The following is a 17,581-nucleotide window of genomic DNA, read 5'->3' as shown; positions in this document are numbered from 1 at the left end:
CACAGAGCATGGACATACTTGCCTACAGAGTTGTTCTTTCAAGATGTTTTATGACATGAGAAGGATGTTTTGAAAGGAGAAGTTCACCCTGTTCTTACCTCTCCCCAAATGCCAACAGTGTCTCTGATGTCATTTTTACAGTAAGAGAGTTGTCTGATGCAATTGTTCACAGCAACACTGCTTTTTCCAGGAGCAAGATCTTCTTCTGCCATTTCTACCCAGCCCAGAGATCGCACAGCAAAGCACTAAAAAGAAACCAGAAAATATCTGAACATGAGTCAGAGCACACAACACGTTGCTGTATCCAGCTATGGAAATCTTGCCATGAAAAAGAAACTAGTCAGTCAAGGTTAAAGATGCCTGGCTAGGAGGGGAATAAAATCAAGGCCTTGCAGACAAGCTTATGCTCAAAGGTAAGTAAATTTAAATATAATTTGAGAATGGCAAAGTAAAAACATTCAAAGGAACAAAGAATAATATATGACTTGCCAGGAAAGGTATCTGTGGAGGTAACAGTAATGCTTTACAAGAAAATGCTTTTGTTAATATAAAGGAGGAAATGAGGGAGTGGTAGAAATAGTGGGGGACACACAAACACAGAGAAATAAAGGAAAAAGCACAACTACAGATACAGTAGAATTGAAATTTTAGCTAGTATCTAAAGCTCTAATTGTAGAGAAAGAAAAATACTACTGGATTACATCTTTTGTAAGATTCACACTTGCAGTGTATCTCACTGTCTGGCTTTTAACCAGAAATTCTTTTCTTTTTGTGGATTACAGCAATTGTTTCTACAGTAAGTTTAACTAAGGTAGCAAACAATAACAAATTTCAAAGCACTAACAAAAAGATAAGCTATCATAAGAAGAAAGCATGCTTTTTCTAGAAGAAATTAAAAATTACCTTTATAATAAAACTATCTAATGATACACTTTTTTAGCAGAAGGATGTTTAGCCAACCACAGCACTCAGTTGGCAGAACGAGCCAAGGCGACATTACTTTGCACGTATGGTGCTTTTTGCAAACAAAATAAAATGGGTGAAATTGAATGGCATAATCTCTACCCTATGTTTATTAGGGTAGAGAATAAAAAACTTTAATTCTGATACACACCCCCCAATTTTTCTCAGGTTCTAGGGTGAGTGAAATACAGACCTCACACTAAGTCGAAGGGAGTTCATCTATGAGACCAAGATTTCCTCCAGCGAACTTTATGAGTACCTCATTCTCAATGCACTGCCAGAGAAGGATGCATAACAGACTTACTGGTGTACCTCCTTAATAGGCACACCAAACATTTATGATGGTCCCTAAAGGTTCAGCAATAATAGTTCCTGAATGACCCCATACCAAATTCCTGCTCTCTTCTAGATATTTAATATAGCAACAGACACCACCACTGAACACCGCTAAATCAAATCCCACCCCATCTCCGAGCTTGGTTTCCCCTAGACTCTTTGCTGGAGTCAGTGATTAGATAGTGCACCGGCACTGACATGAATTTGCACTCAGTTCTCATACCCAAATCCTTGCTAGCCACAATGCCCCCTACATAGATGCAGGATTCAACAGGTGCAAGTTCCACAAGTAGGAGTGAAACAATTTACAATTAACAACTGAAAATCTGCGATTGTATAACATCTCTTTCATCCCGAGCCTCCCCTTGCCAAGACAGATCAAGTAATGACGTCAATTAGTACTCAGTCCTTCGTATCCCGCTTGCTTCAGTGGTATTCATGCGTTTCTTCTAAAACGTTACGCTGTCCTTAAATGCTATGTTGTTCTGGCAAACTGACTTGCAAATGTTTCAGTCAATCCAGTGCCCTGTTAGGTAGTCAGCGTGGTTCTGACTTTGCAAAGACCAACACTCATTGTCCAGCGGTGCCGCCTTGTGCCACAGAGCTTTCTTTGCTGTCAGCAGCATCCTGCAGGTCTCAGGAAGGCAGGCAATGATCCTGGGAGCTGCTCAAAGGAAGCTGGCACTGGTGACTGCTGGGAGCCCCGCTGCCTCCAGCGGAACCATGACCACAGGCACGCAGCCCAGGAACAGCAACAGCAGGTCCACACTGGGCTTACCAATTAATGCTTCTTCTTGAGATGCAGTAAATAAACCGGCTTCAGAGTTGAAAAGCTGACACTGAACATTCATTTGCCGCCTTGTAAAAACTGCTGTGAAATCAGTGAGTAGATCCAAGCCGACGCACCATCACTGGTGTGCCATTTGGGAACCACTGTCCTCAAAAAACCACCCCAAAACACCAAGGTATTTTAAATATGCATAATACATCATCCTTGGCAAACTAAGGGAGGAATAAAATTCACCAGTGGGTAGAAACATTGAGTTTCTCCCTCCTTCCCTTTAAAACTTCTCTATTCCTTCAGCCTTGTTCAGCTTGCAGAACGCACTCATCCAGCCTACTTTGCCAAGCAGAAAACCCAGCCTAAGAGCCTGCCCCTTGTACGTCCGGTACTTACTTCAACGAGTTACTAATGATGCATCTCATCTAAGCCATTGGCCAGCAAATACACTCTGCAAATTGTGTGAAACCCTTTAGTGAGTGTGGGTAAAAAATTAAAGCCTCTTGCACCTCCAGATTTTTTAATGGATGTGTTATTATTTTTTATTATTACTATTTTTTTTGCTTTGCAGACAAGGAAACCAACATGCAAATTCTCCTGCGCTGCTGCTTCCTGACCCAGCTGTGCTGGAAACCCGCAAAAGCCCTGACTTTAAGATTTTAAAGGGAGATGAAGGAGAAGGTGAAAGAGGAAACAAAGGAGGGGTCACCACTCAGGGGTGCTCTTCACTTCAGGGCTACACGAGATACTAAAATATTCAGGTTTTAGCAATTATTAAGGTCATCTAATCTCAAGATTGCAGAATTGGTTTTGGCACATCAGATGCTCATGAATCTTGCTGAAAGTGCTGCGTGCCCATCGGGGTATTAAATATTTATCTTTGCAGGCTTTTAAAATACAGATTTTTACTGTGCCAGAAGAAAGGGGTTTTTTAATAAGTATTTAAATATTAAATTGAGTAACAGAATACTAGCAAAGAAAAAACATTTTCTAAATCATCCTAAGAGACGTGAAGAACTAAATATATATAATAAGCATATTGTTTCCTCATTACTCTTCATATCTCAACCACATCTGCAATTTGCTAGCTGCTTTCTGAACACAAAAGATAAATACAGTCCTTGCACTGAACAGAGTATATCTTAGGAAGACAAGAAACTGGTGAAAGACAATCAGTTGACAGCAGGTAAATCTCTTATTAGTAAACACGGTGAATGAACTGGTTTGGTATTTTTTTCCTGGCAATTTTTGTTCTATGTTTAAAATTCTCCAGTGGCGGCATCCACTGTATTTCCTTCCCCTCCCAGCCCACTGTCATGACAGTAGAGCAAGCTGAATGGGACATTCTTGTCTATCCGACGTATTCCCCTCCATGTGAAGGGCTTGGCTTCTTTCTCTGCTTCCATTCCCTCTCAGGTCTTCCAAGCTAGGTAGATGTGAGAAACCCCATTGGCTTCTGGCACCTGGCAAGTTTTTGTTTGTGTGTTTTACAAGAAGCCCTTACCATAACCCAAATAAAATGCTTCAGAACAGCTTCATCAAAACAAACCAATTTCCCAAGTACTCATTGCAAACAAAAAAACTCTCAGTAAAACCCAGAAAGACCCAACACCCCACCCACAAGGCAATGCATGTACCTGAGTATACACATAAAAGAAACATTCTTTTGCTCAAAATACACATAAAGAGCAAAAACCTTCTACTTCTTGGTTAACTGAATGCACATGCTGGCATGACTCAGAAGTGATGGCAGACCTTCATGCCAAGGTCTCAGAGTAACATGTGATACATACCACGGTTCATTCATCATCAGTATTTCAGAAGTATATATACACACACACCCCTATGGAGTGGGAAAGCGGTGGAAGCGTGTGCACACGTGCCTGCATCCCTCTCTCTGCATATTGCCAGCAACTGTATTATAAAAGATCCACTTCATGTTTTATTGTTGGGGTTCCCCCCTGCCGTAATTAATTGACTCAGAGGTTCTCTTTAAAAAAAATGAGCACAAAACCCAGCAGAAACAAACCACCTAGTGTCTCCAATCAGGTACGACCCAATTCTTAAACCAGGGCTAGCTGAGTTAGCAGAATTGCTTTGTTCTCTAGCATACTAATACAGCATCATGGTTCCCCAGCTCCCACCAATGATACTTACTAGCCAAGAGACAAAGCGCTTCCTTCAACCTGAAAGAGCTTTGCTAATGCATCCTCTTTTCTCCTGAACTAATATCTAGCATCAAAACAAGTCAAGCTGAAAACCAGCGTGCAGCTCTCCTTGACCAAGAGTCTATGAGCTCAGTAACACAGGCATTCCTGGTAATGCCAGTTGGTTAAGTACCTCTACTTGAGGCTCACAGATAATTGCAAATCATAATTATTGGCCTACCATTATTTCAAAGTAATCCAGATGCCAACTTTTGACTTAAAGTAGTCTACCTAATTTCTCTTCTCGTTAGAGAATAAACAAATAACCTTTGTATCATGTTATACATTATTAGTATTAACTTAGAAAATAAAATCTTACAGTTTTCTGTGCCCGGTCAGACCATCTGCTTTATCTTAAAATCAAAACTCTAAAAAGCATGTTTTAAATAACCATATCTGAATAAAGATAAGTGAAACATGATTTTCCTATCTGCTTGTCTCCAGACTCTTTCCAAGAGCTGGCAAAGAAAAACAGGTTTGAAAAAAAAACCAAAGAAAGTTGATAAATACAGCAGGATGAAAGAGATTTAAGAATTGTATACTGTATTTGGATCACTGCTGTTTGGGATTGGGAAGATCAAAGATACTACCATGAACACTGCATGTCTGAGAGAAGTGAATAAAAAAATGTCATTTAAACCATGGTATGTCAATAATCTTGTATTTTCACTTCGACTGGAGACTTCACATTTCCTACTAGGCCACACAAGACATTGTGCAAAGAAAATACACAGGGAAAAAATGCCACTTTATCACACACTGCCCCATGAAAAGACAGGTGAACAGAAATGAAAACAGAGGTATCACTGCTCAGTTTTACAGTTCTAGGGAGCATATGTTTGCATGGCTGCAAATCCAATTAATATTTCAGGGTTAATGATCTGTAGCCAAAGAACCAAACTCATAAATGCTCTAATCTAAACCCTGCAAAAAGCTGTAAACCTCCCTTGCAGTGCAGTTCTGATCTAAAACATCAAACCTAAAGCTCCCCAGCTTTAGGTGAAGGAATGCATGAACCGTGGATCACACTTCTCTTTGGCATTGCAAAACCTTCACCACAGGGTAAGGTTCTGCTCTGCAGCAGCTTTTCCAAGAGGAACTCTGGAAGGAGCTTTGGCAGGAACACAGAACTGTGACAAATCTCTGCACATAAGCAAATGCCACTCTCTAGCTGTTGCCTCATGTAGTGCTAAGCATGTACCTTTAAAAAAAAAATAATAAAAAACTCAAGAAAACCACAGCAAATACAATCCCCCAACTAGACAGAGGAGAAGAGATCAATTACACATGACTGATGGTAGAATAGTATTGGAAACTGGATGGATCATAAGGGCATGGGTAGAAAAGATCCCAGTACAGGGAGAAAACAGATTAGAACATCAGTTTGAGAACAACAAACTAACATACATTACAAAACCACGGACTGATTGTTTTTCAGATCACACAGCTGTTGGTAGCCACTATGAACATCTACATTAGAGCATGTTTGCCTTGATGATTTAAATCTGTGCTACTAATTTCTTCTCTACTTCTGAGCCTACAGGACTTGGTTTTGAGCAGTTTCCCTTTGCTTCCCTTCATGTTTTTCCTTTTTGAAGGTTATTATCTGTCTGCAGACATACGTAAATCATTACCGTATTTAATAAGGCCCTTTATCACAGACAACTGAGCAGGCTTCTGCCTGAGACACAGCATGTAGGTCATATAATTAACTGTTTGTTATGCAGCCAACACAATCTTAGAAATTCCACTGACATTTTCTTTAACAGTTTTAAAATAAAACAATCAAATTATTTTATGCTTTAGAAGATCAAGTATCATAAAATATAGCCACTCTATTGTGAGACAGAAGTATGTTCCAGTATATTCGCCTGCTACACGTCAAGAAAGCTTGCATTGATTCCAGATGAAAATATTGGAGATGATCAAAGCTAAACTGAGTAACAAAAGAATAAAGAGATCTTATGCAATTAATGAACAAGCAACCGCTTTCATTTAATTGACATGAACAGACTACAATGCATCCATTTTCTCAGAGAAATACTGACAGTTGTCACATAGAAATTCTTAATTACAAAAATTTCAAAATGCAGAATCAAAAACATACTAATAGATTTTTCAACATTTCCAGCCTTCTGTTGCAGTTCATGTTGTATTATTTGAATTGCTGAAAATGTGCATGCAATACAAAAATAAGCACACAGATATTCAGGCCACAACAGAATTCAGAAATCCACTAATAATTGCTATTTCAAGCAGATAATTATAAACTAAACTTCTGTGGAATAAAATATGAGGGCTTTGCAAATACTGTAAAATAACCTTTATAATAAATTACTTCTCTAGAGCAGTCAATATTGAACTTTCTGCTCTCACACTCCCTTACTCATTCTCCAAGACACTACAGTCTCATTTCTTCCAGACTTGCAGACTCCAACCCATAGGATGACAAAAGTCCCTCTCTTGTTTTGAGTTTAATACTTCAGTCTCAGTGATTCCTGCTGGCTCACAGCCAGAGGTCAAATCTGCTCTATCAAGGCAAGAAAATGTTGCAGGACCATTGTGCTGGTTCAAGATTTCTTGAATCCCAATTTCTTATTCATTACTGTATTTCTGAATCAAGTAAAAAATGTAGTCAGTTCAGCAAAAAATGGAATGGACACTATTATTCTCTACTAATATCCTTTTGCTATATGTAGTTCTGAAGAAGAAATTAAAATCACCTTATTCTTTTCTCCAGTCTTCTCAGTAAAGAATAGGCTTTGATTTTAGATGCTTTGCAGATACCTTGACTTCACACCCTAAAGGGATGGGTTTATAGACTTTGCTTTGAGCTAAGGGTGTTTTGGGTTTCATTTTAATACAGTGAAATAAAAAACAGGCTTCCTCAGTGAAGAAGAGGCAGTCATATTTTTCACCAGAAACTAATAAAGGATGATAGTTGCAATGATGCACAAATTAGGGTCTATCTTGCAGAGCAACTGAACTGTTAGGATAACTCAAGCAGGTTTTGTTACACTGCAACACACAAAAATGACCCCAACACACACATCGATGTTTTGTCAGTAAAGACAAGCCCTGCAGGAGTTTACAGGGCATGAAACAATGTGTGCATTCACTTCTTAAAAACTAATGCTCTGCATTTGTTAATTTTAACCTTAAATGTACTTTTCTGAGGGCTTTTCTGCAGGCTGATGTAAGTGGTTCTAATGCACCGAGCAGCACTTTATTTAGTACTGTGGTGCATAATTTCAAAGGTAATATGCATGACATCCAACTTAAAAAAAAACCAAAAACAAACAAAAAAAAACCACAACAGAAAAAACACCCTTTAGGTGAACTCTTGACCTTACTGAATCAATGCAGAAAAACCTTCCATCTTCACTAGAGTCAGGATTTCATGTCTCTTTAGAAGCAACATCGTTAAGAGTAATTTGTTTTCTGCAGAAATTAGGCTTACAACAGGATTCAAAGACAATGAAGTTAAATCACTGTTGATCAATTCCCACTCTTTGAAAAAGACTCAAACATGAATTGTGAGTCCAGAAACCTTGAGCCTTGGTGGGCCTCCCACATTTGAGGACCCACTTACTGTCACACTGCCTCCCTGCAGCACCATGGCGTGATCATCTTCAAGCATATGGAATAATGCCTACCTGCATAGTAGCAACATGGTATTATGATGTACTGCATATCTCATGTTCTTAAATCTCTTAAGAGATAAATATTACCTCCCACTCCCTTTTCCCTTTGAGGAAATGCAAGAAATTTTGACAAGGAAGACTACTCTTTTTCTAAAGTGAAATTTAGAGCTAGAGTTAATACCAAAATAAATATACATGCTGGCTAGAGCTATCTAAATATTGCTCTGTCATTCAACACACTGTTCCATTTTAACTGATTTTTTAAATTAACTTCCTCCATAAATGTACCTTTCAGCAGGTCCACAACGGACAAATAATCCACCAAGCTTGTACCATGCTGTTTTCAAACTGTGTATATACAATATATAACGTATATATAACATACATATATATTTTTATATATATATTACACACACAAAATACACACTCTGCACTTTTTTCATTAAAAATCTATGCAATGAAATGGTAAACTTTGTGACATTGCAGACTAGAACAGGCTATTGCCCTGAGTTGCCCTAAACTAGCAAGCTAATGTAAATAATTGAAGAGAAATAAAAAAAAAAAAATCATTTGATCAGTTCATTTTGTAGCAGCAAGATGATGAACAGACATTCAAGAGGCAGTTCATGATCAACAGGCCATTCTAAAGCTGGAGCTGACATAGGCTATATATTGTTCTAGAGGTGAAATGGTCAGTGTCCAGTGTGGAGTATGAAGGACTGCAAGCTGTGACTACCTCTGCAGTGTACTAGCAAACATGCCGGCAAGCTGATGGGGAGATCTGCCAGCAATATCAGCAGAGGCTGAGCTAAACTGAGAGCTGCCTGCACACTGAATCCATCAGCCTGCAGAACAGCAACAGGAGCTTTTTCCCTGTGGGACATGAGTATGATGATGACTGCTTCTTCTCCCAGTTTCTGTCCACTCCTTTGGGCTCCTTTGTCAATGATACACAAAGTACTGCTGGCCCAGAAAGAGTTTACTGTGCTGCACCAGAAAACAGTGAATAAATTCTGATTAAAACCAATGAAAAATAACAAACATTAAAATATTAGGAAGTGCAGAGTTGTATACTGCAAGATGTACACAGACCTCAGCCAAGAAAAACTGCACCATGCATCTCCATGAGAAATGGTACTGAAGATGACACTGGCAATTCAACCTAGTGAAGCAATAGAAAACTCTTCTTAAAACAGCCACCACTGGAAGAAACGGCATCATTAAAAAACAAAACCAAAGCAACCAACCAAACAAAATATCAGGTATATTCATGTTTTCTCAAACACAGCCAGCCAGCACTTCTTGGTAGAGTAGCTACAATTTTTAACAGCACTGCTTCACTTTGGAAATGGTTTCCCCTTACTTGGAGGCCACGGAAGCACATTCAGTGACCCACAGTTTCGATTTCGGAGGCAGGGCACGCTGGCTCCAGCACCATCTCACCCAGCTGGCAGCCAGGGAAGCTACCTCCCCGTGGAGAGAGCAGTCACTGGTGTGCACCTAAACTGCCCATGCGACCTGGCCACTCATAAGGTAGGAAATGCTTCAAGGGAAAAGTGTGACCCACACAGCTCCATCTGCATCATTTATCCTCCTGTAATGTAATTGCTATCTATGTTCTTACTACTCCAACAATCATCCCTGGTCAACAGAACTGCAGCAGACAAAGTCACTGTCAATACTGGAACTTTACAGGCCAAGAAGATTATTTTGATTTGCTTTGAAACAAAAGTGTTCCTATATTTTATCTTCTCTTTCCCCAATCCTGTAGAAATCTGGCAGCCCAATGCAAACCTTTTGTACAGTATACCTTAATAAAGCAAATACTGATAATGCCCTGTCGTGGTTTAACCCAGCAGGCAGCTAAACATCACACAGCCGTTCATTCACTGCCCCCACCCAGTGGGATGGGGGAAAGAATCAGAAAAAAAAAAAGTAAAATTCATGGGCTGAGATAAAGACAGTTTAATAGGATAGAAAGGAAGAAAAAAAAAAAAGTAGTAATAGAATTAGAATAAACAAAACAAGTGATGCACAATGCAATTGCTCACCACTTGCTGACTGATGCCCAGCCAGTTCCTGAGCAGTGGCGCCCAGGCAGCTTTCCCCCTAGTTCATATACTCAGCATGACGTCCCATGGTATGGAATACCCCTTTGGCCAGTTTGGGTCAGCTGTCCTGGCTGTGTCTCCTCCTAACTTCTTGTGTCCCCCAGCCTACTTCCTGGCTGGGCAGTATGAGAAGCTGAAGAGTCCTTGACCACTGCTTAGCAACAGCTAAAACATCAGTGTGTTATCAACATTATTCTCATCCTAAATCCACAGTACTATACCAGCTACTGGGAAGAAAATTAACTCTATCCCAGCCAAAACCATGACATGCCCCCAAATTCAAGACATAATTATTGCATTACAAACCTGGAAATTAATGGCAAATTTTAAAGCAGTTTCATTCTCTTTCACGTGAGGAATGGCTTTGTGATACATTTTTCTAAGGCTACAAGTAAAATCTCTCCCTCTACCTGTCTCCTGCTGTTCAGTCACCCATGTCCTTGCACAATAGGTTTGCATCTAATTAGATCCCAGAGATATGTGGAATTTCTAGGAGTGAAAAACATGTAACATTTTGCAAGATCTAATTATAAATTTTGGAGGGCTCAAGAAATTAAACTACTTTATCCCATGTATTTATATTATATATATGACAATTAAACATATTGTAACTCTGTACACCATTAAAAAAGTAAATCCCTTAGATTTGGGAAAACACTACATCTTCCACTGCCCTGGACTAATCTTCATATCTGATTAAACAAGACTCCATTTAGGGACAAAGTGGAAGCAAATATCCTCTAGAGGGAAATCTGTATTACGATGTACCTCACATCATGACACTATGACTTATAACATCACCTAATGACACAAAATATGTCAGTAGTAATAAGTATCAATCACAGAGAGATAATGAATGAGCAAACACACTCTCCAAAAGTTCTAATGTACAAAATGAAAAAGACACTATTAAAAAAAAAAAAAGTTGAGGATATGTATTTTAGTGCTTTAGTCTGCAATTTCTAAAACTGCTTTTGAAGCAGAATGTTTTTGAGCACCTGCATCATTTACCTGCAGCATCTCCATAGCTGGGAGCGTGCCTTAATGTTGTTAATGGCAAACAGCCAAATTCAGAAACAACCAACCAGTTTAGAAACTGATGTCCCCATCACTCACCATTGTTACCCAGAAGCTGCAAGGGGAAAGATGGATGAACTTCTCCTATACTATAGTAATTGTCAAGACTGACCTCTTTTTGATTATTCACTGGACATTTCAAATGGAAGATCTGTGTTTTGACTCATAGTTTTGAAAGCTACTAAAATGACTACCCAGATGGTGTGAGGGGGAAGAGACTAAGGGCACCTTTTTGTTTTTGAAAGAAACAAGGAGAAAACCCTAACCCCAAACTCCACTACAAAGTTTATTTTGGCTTTAGGTTGGGGTTTTGTTTGTTTAGGTTTTTTTAAGATTTTATTCCCAGATTATCATTCTTCCTTCTGAAAGCCTAAGATAAGCCAATACCAAAAGACAACAATTTTTTTTTAAACTATGTAATTCTTACTCTATAGTTCTTTTGATTTAAAATATTTAAGAACATAATTTAAGGAAGATCCATGAGCACTGAGCATAATCTGTTTTCCTGCATTTCGTGAAACCATTTCCACACTATCTCATCAATGCAAAAATCAGTATCTCCAAAGACACACTTAGTTGTCTATTGGCAGTAGCTTAGTGTTAAAAGAACTATGTACACACTGTTTAGGCTAATACCCAAAATACAAAATTCTGCTGTTCACAAGAAACTTTCAGCTACTGGCAATAAGATTCTTTGAAAAAACAAAACAAAACAACACAATTCCCCCCGCCTGACCAAGGTGCTATTCAAATTGTTAAGATGAAGACCAGAACTTTTCTTCCGCTCACTCTTATAAATTTACAAACACTGGTTATAATTATGGCTTAAGTTGCAACTAAAATTATTAGCTACACAGGAGTTAAAAAATTAAATTAAATTATCTGTCAAGAACTTTCCAATAGAGAATATGGACATTTTAAAGCTACCCTACAAGACCCTGGAAAAATTCCACCCAAAGCAACAAATCTGATGGCCCATGGTTAAAAATTAAAGACAGAAAATACAGAGCTGCTACAACAGTCAGGGAAAGACGGACTCATAAGACAACAGCAACCCTCCTAGCCTCATTATGAATAATTAAAAGCACTTGGCTTGTTTACCTTAATAAAACTAAGCTGAAGAAGAGACATAATTGCCTGCTAGAAATGCACTAGAAGACGGCTAAACATAGAATAAGAGGATAAAAAATGCCCTCAAAAAGTTTAGGTTAAAATGTTTTTGACCATCAAAAGAAGGTAATACTTGAATCAGCTTGTCAGTAAGACTAGTCAGGGCAAAAAAAAAAAAAACCAAAACATTTGAAACTTGAAATTAATACATGGGATTATATATCGTGGTTCCCTATAAGGGTAAAGGAATGGGTTCAAGATTTCTTCTAGTCCTCTACCCTGTAACAGGTCCTATTTCACAGAGAATGAACACCAAGGATTTGAAAGAAAAAAATTCCTGTTAAAAAAACAAGCAGAAGTACCATTTTTGAAGAAAAACTGTTGAAGATGCCTAATTTTTCTTTTAATATTTTTTTGTAAGATGGAATAAACTCCTCAGATTTAATTAACTGAATTGAGTCCATTAATTGAAATTAATTGAACTGAGGCTTTTTGTAGTGTTTCACGTGCTGATGAGATTATATGCAGGACAAGGTGGACTGTGAAGCTGCTGGAAAATGTTGAATACTCCCTGTTTGCACCAATAATTTTAGAAGCTACTCTGACTGTGAGAGAGAATTATGGACTTCAGTGTGAAAATATGATCCTTTCCTGGAATTACTAGACACAGCAAAAACTCCTCCTCTCTGATTAAGTCTTCATTGCATCAGAAATCAGACTTATCTCCATCACCAAGGAGACACGCTGATTATATACAAATGGTCCTGTGTCTAGCCAGGATATTTGCTTCTGAAGAAGACCAGAAACAAGCAAAAGTAGGATGTCTCCAAAACACATATACCTGCCTCCATAGCAAGAAAAGCAGCAGAGAAATGGATATTAACTCTTTGGGGGCCACATAGTATTTTGTAAAATTATTTTGATAGTGCTATTTACAGGCCACTTTCATGACAGCCACAAATGGTCTGACAAGTCAGCTGGTCAGAAACATCCCTCACAACACTTCAAAAAGCCCAAATGGTTAATCTCTAGAGCCTATGTAATCTATAGGAGTTCATCACCAACTCAGTTTCCATGTCTCCAACTGTGTTGTCATTCACCGACAGGCAAGTCATTAAATTTAAATACCTGGTATCAGCATCTCCTACCTCTACCCCTCTTCGAAAAAGTCTCCTTCTCCTCCTTTGAGATCCTGAGCATTTACTGGTTTCTAAAGTAGAAAACAGACTTTTGGAGCAACTGCCTAGTACTTCTGCAGGTATAAATACATTCTTAGACATCAATACACAGCTGAAACTACTCTAAAATGGCAAGGCTGGAAAGTGAAGCTCTGCTGAACAGACTAATGTGGACAGGGAATTGGAAAATCCATGCTTAACACAGCTACATTATGTCTTAGCAGAAAACCACATTTAAAAGGAAAGAATAAAGGCAAGCCCAAATGTCAGGCCAATTCTGAAAAGACTTCGGATAAATTGAGTCACATGAGCTTACCGTTTTTCATTCCATTCCTAGGAAAAGAGATGGGTTTCCCAGGAGGTTCAGTTTCTTTGCATGACCGCAAGGAAAAAATTTAGCATCTTTCTATACTTTTACACACGGCCATCATATTTTACAACAATGTAAAAAGAGACAGCCCAGAGGAATTTACAGTCCAGGATTGGTAAAAGCATCTTTTTACCTCCCTTGAAACTCAATTAGGAAGGCGCAGGTTGCTCTATAAATTAACCAGGAAGGTTATGATCTGCCTCCTGGGAAGTACCAACTCAAAACTCATTTCTAGTTGTGCATGTTTCACATGCAAAATTAGGATCCTTGTCAAGTGCAATGAGCCATCTCCTCAAGAAATTCCTACCAAAATAAATTACTGAAATCAAGAAGCTGGATGTAATTATTCTCCCCTTTCTCTGCCTTCCCCTTCTCTTTTATGGCCTTGTGCCAACAACCTGCACCAAGATGCCAAGGATACGAAGCTCTGAACTGCATCTTAAGCATGTGATGTATATGGAAACATTTGTTGTTTATTAACAATTTTGAATGCTTAACTGTGTTGCTGCGTAAATCACTTTTCTTACAAGAATTACATGAATTATATGACACACTTTTCCCCAAACTGACATTTTTGCTGTGCTACAATCTTTGCGGAAGTTGACTCTGGGAGAAGACAACTACTTCAGCTTTCCACAAGGTGGCATGGTTCCCTTTGCTGAAAGACAGCATTACTCAGTGCCATTGAGGAAATCTAATTTTGTAATTTAATTTTTTTTCAAATGTACTGTCATGAATAGGTTTAAGTAAGTTTAAGATCTCTAAAATATCTCTAACAAGGTTTATTTTAACAAATTCTTCCAACAGAGAGTTTAGAGTTTAAAAAAGCTTACTTCTCTTATTCTGAAATGAAGAAAAAGTATCTGTGCTTGTTGCCACGCAAAAGCAAGCTTCAATCAAATATAGTTAAGGCACATCATGTGGCAGAGGAGAGTCTGAGAGGCTAAAAAATCTGACTTTCCAAGTTTCAGGCCATTAGTTTCAAATCCTATCAGACTTCTTTCAGTCTCACAGTATTTTGGGTAAAATGGGCTAGCAATGAATCCACCACCGCACCCCCTTCCCATCCATGTGAGAATTAAGGATCCCAGAGCATTTTCCACAGGTGAAGGTTTTCCCTGCTCTTTCCGGACTACTTCCCATCCCTGTGAGGTATGGCCATGTAGCAGCTGCTCGTCCTGTCCTCGGGGCAGAGGCAGATGCACTGAACAGCTCTGCCCACAGCCTCTCCTGCTGCAAAGCAACATCAGCGCTTCATGAGCTTCACCTGCAGGATCACACACACAATCACTACTGCCTCTGCACAACATCCCCATCAGGCAGTGACAGATAGCAGGTAATGTGCTTTGACTCAAGTGATTTAAAAAAATCCCAAAATAAACATGTATAGTTTCTTTTCTATTTCTTGTCTTGCTCCTCTCAGTCACTTCTGTGAAAGTTTCAGCACTCACTTTTGATTACCTGTTTAAGCATCATCAGCATGGTTTTGCCCAAACAGAAGAAACAAAACCAGCTGTGGTAGACAAAAGAGGACATGCTTTTGACAATGACCCATTTCAGAGACACCCAATGGGTATCAGTTCCATAAATTTTGAGCTTTAAACAGCAAGCCAGAGAAGGAAGGGAGATGATGACACGAGTTATTCGTCCACATAAATACTGCCACAATTCTCCATGCAGGAGAGACTCCTAATTCTACCCAGTGCAAATCACCTGCTAAAGAGACATATCAAAATAATGCCTCCCTATAATGCCTTCCATACCATAAGGCTTATCATGAAAGGAACAGCTTTCTGGTTCTGAGGACTGGTACCTAATGATCATCACTCCTCCAACTCCATTTACTTTGCTCAGAATTTAGTGCTTGTCATTGTAACGAGCACAGCTGAAACCCTTGCTTTTTAACTGCCAGCCTGCCAAGCAAAATATATTTATTTACATCTGATTTAAACATCACAAGCCAAATAATCAAGATGACAAAGAAGTTTAAGTACCCTGACCAGTCTGTTTTCTCTCCTAAAATATACCATTAATGCTATCATAATTATTAACTTTGGTACATACGGTCTTCCTGCATATAAGTAGCTTCTGATCCTGTCAGTCACTGCAGGTGTATGGCACAGCCAAAACACTTATTTAAATTCCCTGGATTTCCAATTATAGAGATTTACATACATCCTTAAAAGTGGATGCAAGCACAAGGCAAAACTATCAACAAGACAAATCTGGAGATATGTATACAAGCATTCAAAACCTTCTGCGGCATCTTCTCAAAAACCTTAGATTACAACAGGAAAGGCTCCAATTTAATTATGGTGCTTTTTCACATAATGGTCTCATTTTTCTCTATGAATTTAATCCTGAAACTAGGTTGCATTCTCTGTTCTAAAATACAAAGTTCCTTGTTCTAAAAAGTAACTTCCTTGTTACTAGCTGTGAGTTCAAACAGCCCCATAAACAAGGAAAAGTACTTAGAAAAGGGACAAACTCAAGAATAAAGAGCAAATTCTGTCACTGAACACCCCAGGAAGCTATCCAGCCATGACAAAGAACAGAGCCCTCTCTCACTCAGGACAGAAAACTCACTTAGTTGTGCAAGGGGTCAGTTATTACAGTTGGACAGTAGAACCTTGAGCTGTAACATTCAATTTCTTGGCTTATGTGATTTTAAAGCAAGTCACACTTTCCTGACCAAATTGAAAGAAGCTTTAAATCTGCAAATTCCTTTGACAGAATTAGTCTTGCATGGTCAACCTACATTATGCCAAGTGGAGGAGTAGAGTTAATTTCAAAACTTCGGGAGACATTCTGCACCTTGCAAGTTATGTTTACAATTGCAAATTTTTGATTGTTATCCCATTGTGGATATTCTTACAGACCTTGGCTTCTGGATCACTGTTGATGCTACAAGAATCATCATCATCAGATTGTGGACCATTTCTGTTACGGGGGGGGAAAAAAAAAGACAAGATCAATCTTAAAATCATAAGAATTACAGCACAGCACAAAATGGAGCTGGTCATTCCAAAGAGACTTCTGAAGTCATTGTACCTGAGCTTCAAAGAGGCATAGCGTAACGTTGCTCCTTCAAACTCTTTCAGACTTGGGTCTGGGTTCACAGTGGCTGCATGTAGATCCTAGAGATAAAGGCAGTGCTATTAGTATAGTATTAAGTGCTATTAATATAGTATTAAGTACAGCACCGTGTTATTTTTTATTTCAAAGGGAAATTAAATTCTCCCTGCAAAGAAGCGATAGTATTTCTGGCTGAAATTGGAAAGAGGCATGCATATATTCTCAAGCTGCATTTCATTCAGTGCAGGCATCTTATTCGTTACGTCATGGCAGTTGCCCTGCTAGTTTAGACTGAATCCATTCCAAGTGGAAAGATCAGAAAAGGCAGCATGTTTGTGAGCTAGACATCCCTAGCAGTACACCCCCATTCACTTTGGCCTAGGTTATGAATGACATTCATGGAAAAATAAAAGGGGAAAAAAACCAGCCACTGCCATGCAAAACAAGGGTAATAGTATTAAAGGGTCTAAAATCTGACAATATACTTGCCTTCCAAATGTCACTATTAATCTTTCCCCCATTCAGTACAGCAAAATCACTCCATGGCTGTTTCTAGACACATAATTATTCACACAGGAAGAAGCACATTGATAAAAAAAAAGAAAAAGGAAAAGAAAAAAAACACAAGACACTGTTGTTAGCATTGATATTTACAGGATGGGTTAGGGAACAGATCACCTCAAACTTCACCTAATTACTCCATTCTACCATGGCATTTGGAGGAAAGGG

The 17,581-nt window shown here is 38.8% G+C and overlaps 1 protein-coding gene across 1 annotated transcript in view; it reads right to left on the bottom strand.

The window, feature by feature from the left end:
• APBB2 (amyloid beta precursor protein binding family B member 2) overlaps positions 1 to 17,581 on the bottom strand; it is a 198,340-nt gene that overhangs the window by 49,610 nt on the left and 131,149 nt on the right. Inside the window, exons 7-10 of the mRNA XM_069791231.1 lie at positions 17,342 to 17,404; positions 16,829 to 16,914; positions 16,657 to 16,717; positions 99 to 245 (exon numbers count right to left, since the gene is read on the bottom strand). Of these exons, the coding sequence (XP_069647332.1) occupies positions 99 to 245; positions 16,657 to 16,717; positions 16,829 to 16,914; positions 17,342 to 17,404 (357 nt within the window). The remainder of the gene's footprint in view (positions 1 to 98; positions 246 to 16,656; positions 16,718 to 16,828; positions 16,915 to 17,341; positions 17,405 to 17,581) is intronic.

The sequence above is a fragment of the Haliaeetus albicilla genome, chromosome 1, assembly GCF_947461875.1.
Source record: "Haliaeetus albicilla chromosome 1, bHalAlb1.1, whole genome shotgun sequence".
In the NCBI taxonomy this organism is placed as follows: Eukaryota; Metazoa; Chordata; class Aves; order Accipitriformes; family Accipitridae; genus Haliaeetus; species Haliaeetus albicilla.
Note: the sequence above shows the minus strand (reverse complement) of the source record. Positions and strands in the feature narration are given on the sequence as shown.